Source organism: Chinchilla lanigera, unplaced genomic scaffold, assembly GCF_000276665.1.
Source record: "Chinchilla lanigera isolate Chin_1 unplaced genomic scaffold, ChiLan1.0 scaffold00034, whole genome shotgun sequence".
Classification (NCBI taxonomy): Eukaryota; Metazoa; Chordata; class Mammalia; order Rodentia; family Chinchillidae; genus Chinchilla; species Chinchilla lanigera.
In genome coordinates, this window is record NW_004955435.1 from 5,879,746 (window position 1) to 5,883,368 (window position 3,623).

The 3,623-nt window shown below is 47.9% G+C and overlaps 1 protein-coding gene across 1 annotated transcript; it reads left to right on the forward strand.

Annotated features, from left to right (window-relative positions):
• Window positions 1-520: 520 nt before the first annotated feature.
• On the forward strand, window positions 521-3,078 carry S1pr1 (sphingosine-1-phosphate receptor 1). The gene has a single exon (XM_013516565.1). It carries the CDS (start codon window positions 543-545, stop codon window positions 1,689-1,691), a length of 1,149 nt encoding a protein of 382 aa, XP_013372019.1. The 5' UTR covers window positions 521-542; the 3' UTR covers window positions 1,692-3,078.
• The last annotated feature ends 545 nt before the right edge of the window (window positions 3,079-3,623 follow it).

Here is a 3,623-nt window from a genome sequence, read left to right on the forward strand (position 1 = left end):
GGCGGCCACCGCAGGGGGTCTCGGAGGGCCTGGCGGTCAGAGGGAGGGGCGGGTGCGGAGAGGCGAGAGGGGAGGGAGTGGAGTTGGTGCTGCGCACGCTTCTTGGGGTTCCCGTTTCCGTTAAAGTGGTTGTCACTACCAGGAGAGATTTCCTCTCATCCAGATGGAATTCAGTCTGGGTGAGTTTTTGGTTTTTTTTGGTTTTTCTTCCTCTTTTTCTAGAAATAATTTGATGTTAAAAAATTCTTGCGCTCTCCCCAAGTCTCCTCAAAACATTATCTAAACGGCCAAGTTGGAGCAATGCCTTAGCTAGAAGGAGCTACCCCTGGGCGGTGACTTTTTTTTTCTAACCCTGTGTTCTTTGTGACTTCAGGCTGCTGTTTCTGAGGCCCTCTCCAGCCAAGGAAAAGCCACACAGAAAGCGTGGATCTCTCTCACTGAACCATTTCCCCAGCCCCTGAAGGCAGGCTTGGACCTGGCCCTCTAGCGTTGGTCTGGAGAAGTGGCACCTTCCCGGTTCTTGCGGGACACAGCTCGGCACTATGGGCTCCACCAGTACCCCGCTCGTCAGGGCTGTCCTTAGTCCGGTCTCAGACTATGTCAACCATGACATCATAGTCTTGCATTACAACTACACGGGAAAGCTGAACATCGGCCCTGACAAAGAGATCGGCATTAAGCTGACCACGGTGGTGTTCATTCTCATCTGTTGCTTCATCATCCTGGAGAACATCTTTGTCCTGCTGACCATTTGGAAAACCAAGAAGTTCCACCGACCCATGTACTATTTCATAGGCAACCTGGCGCTCTCAGACCTGTTGGCAGGCGTGGCTTACATAGCCAACCTGCTGTTGTCTGGGGCCACCACCTACAGTCTCACCCCCGGGCAGTGGTTTCTGCGGGAAGGAAGTATGTTTGTGGCTCTGTCTGCCTCGGTGTTCAGCCTCCTGGCCATCGCCATTGAGCGCTATATCACCATGCTGAAGATGAAACTGCACAACGGGAGCAACAGCTCCCGCTCCTTCCTGCTCATCAGCACCTGCTGGGTCATCTCGCTCGTGCTGGGTGGCCTGCCCATCATGGGCTGGAACTGCATCGGCTCGCTGGCCAGCTGCTCCACCGTGCTGCCGCTCTACCGCAAACACTATATCCTCTTCTGCACCACGGTCTTCACTCTGCTCTTGCTCGCCATCGTCATCCTGTACTGCAGGATCTACTCCTTGGTCAGGACTCGCAGCCGCAGCCTCACCTTCCGCAAGAACGTTTCTAAGAACAGCCGCAGCACCGAGAAGTCGCTGGCGCTGCTGAAGACGGTGATCATCGTCCTGAGCGCCTTCATCGCGTGCTGGGCGCCTCTCTTCATCCTGCTCCTGCTGGACGTGGGCTGCAAGGTGAAGACCTGCAGCATCCTCTACAAAGCCGAGTACTTCCTGGTGCTGGCTGTGCTGAACTCGGGCACCAACCCTATCATCTACACTCTGACCAACAAGGAGATGCGTCGCGCCTTCATCCGGATCATGTCCTGCTGTAAATGCGCCAGTGGGGACTCCGCCGGCAAAATCAAGCGGCCCATCATCGCAGGGGTGGAATTCAGCCGCAGTAAATCGGACAACTCCTCCCACCCCCAGAAGGACGACGGGGAGAACCCAGAGACTATCATGTCTTCTGGAAATGTCAACTCTTCTTCCTAAAGCTGGAAGCTGCTGATCTTCGGGAAGTGCTCTTCCGTGGCCGCCCACCGCCCCAGCATTTGAAATAAGCCCCTGGGCCTCAAGTGAGGCCAGCAAGGAGCTGCGGGGGTCCAGAGAGAGGGAGGAAGGAGCGGGGAGCGCAAACAGGCTGGCGGTGCCGCAGTTGGTGGGTAGAGTTAGTTCCTGTGAACAATGCACTGGGAAGGGTGGAGATCGGGTCCCCGCCTGGAGCCTATTTCCTCTCCCTTTGGAGCTTTGATTTTGCACTGAGCCAAAGGTCTAGCATTGTCAAGCTCCCAAAGGGTTCGCTCGGCCCCTCCTCCAAGAGTACGGTCCCAGGAGAAAGGCGCTCAGTCTGGAGCATAGAGGAGGTGATGTGTTCTTTCACTTGGGTCTCAGACTCACGTGAGTGTGTGCTCTTCTGCTTGCCAAGGCGTCCTCTGCCGCGCCCGCCCTCCCGCCCCCTTCACCCCCTCTCAAGACCCTTTCACTGTATATTATAACCACCTGGCATTCGTCAGACAGCGACTGCGGCTTGCTGCTCTTGGTCATCGGCAGCAGGCAGTCTGTGCTGAGTAGGTAGGCTGTGAAGGCACAGAGGTGGTTGCAGAGGGAAAGCAATTTCATTTGCTGAGGCCAAAGTTTCCACATAAACTGGATTAGTTTTTTTTTTTTTTTGGAATTTGCTTGAAGTCACTTTGATTTTTTTAAACATCTTTGCAATGAAATGTGTTGCAGTGTCATATCAATTGTGGCCGTAATCGGCCAGAGGAAGTCCGCCTTATCTAAATGGTGACAGCCAGGACCTTTAGTGTCTTAGGAGCGACAAACAGAAGAAGGGGAAACTGACTGGGAGTGCACTTCTGTCAACCAGGAGAGATTTCTTCATGACTGTCTAAAAATGCGACATCTGTCTTTGGCACTTTTGTTGATGTGTATTTCAGAGTGTTGTGTAATTTCGTTTCAACCGACAGGATGGTTGTATTTGGTTGTGTTAAAAGTACCTTCTATGATTTTTGAATGTATTTGTTTCAGCAGAGGTCTTTCATTGGATTTTTTCTAACTTGTGTTAACACCACTGAATGTGTATTTCTTAAGAAAATACCAGTCTCTTGGCCCTTAAAAGCATTACTTTAACTGATAGGAAACAGTGGAAATTTTTTCAGTACAACTGTTCATTAGATAGAAATTGAAGGTGTGTATAAATGTCACAAAGAATAAAAATATGTTACTGTCTTTTTAGTATGGTTTTCAGTGCAATTAAACCAAGAAATGTCTTGTTTTTTTTTAAAAAAAATAGTATTTAATAGGTTTCTGACTTTTGTGGATCATTTTGCACATAGCTTTATCAACTTTTAAACATTAATAAACTGATTTTTTTTAAAGATCCCCTTGTGAAGAGCATTTTTAAAAATCATGATTGAGATTTTCTCTTTGACCCTGTTGTTCTTTGGAATCAAAGTTAAGGGAAAATTTATGTTATTTTTAAAAGGATTTCACCTCGATTAAGTAGGGTGTGAAAAAATTGTGGTTTGTTTAGAAAGTGGTCTTTTTCAGGAAGAGAAACTTCAATAAGTTAGTGTTGAATAGTGAAAATGAATGAGATAAAAAAACCACTAACCTTCTAAATACCACATTAGCAAGTAAATGTAATTTTTAAATTGCATTCAAGCCAGGCTAAATTAAGTATAATAATTCTGTTTTAAAACACGGGTTTTTAAAGAATGAACAGTGTGGTCGTCAGTCTCATTTGAATTACGACACACAGTGATCAATCCAAGCACGACAACAAAAGCGTACGTTCGGGCCATCCACCAATGTGCTGGACAAGCGGGGCTACAGGTGTGAGATAATATTAAATCATTTACATTTTTTAGTGCACTGTTTTGGTTTCTTCAATCTGTCCTGTAAATGAAGGAATATACAGTATAT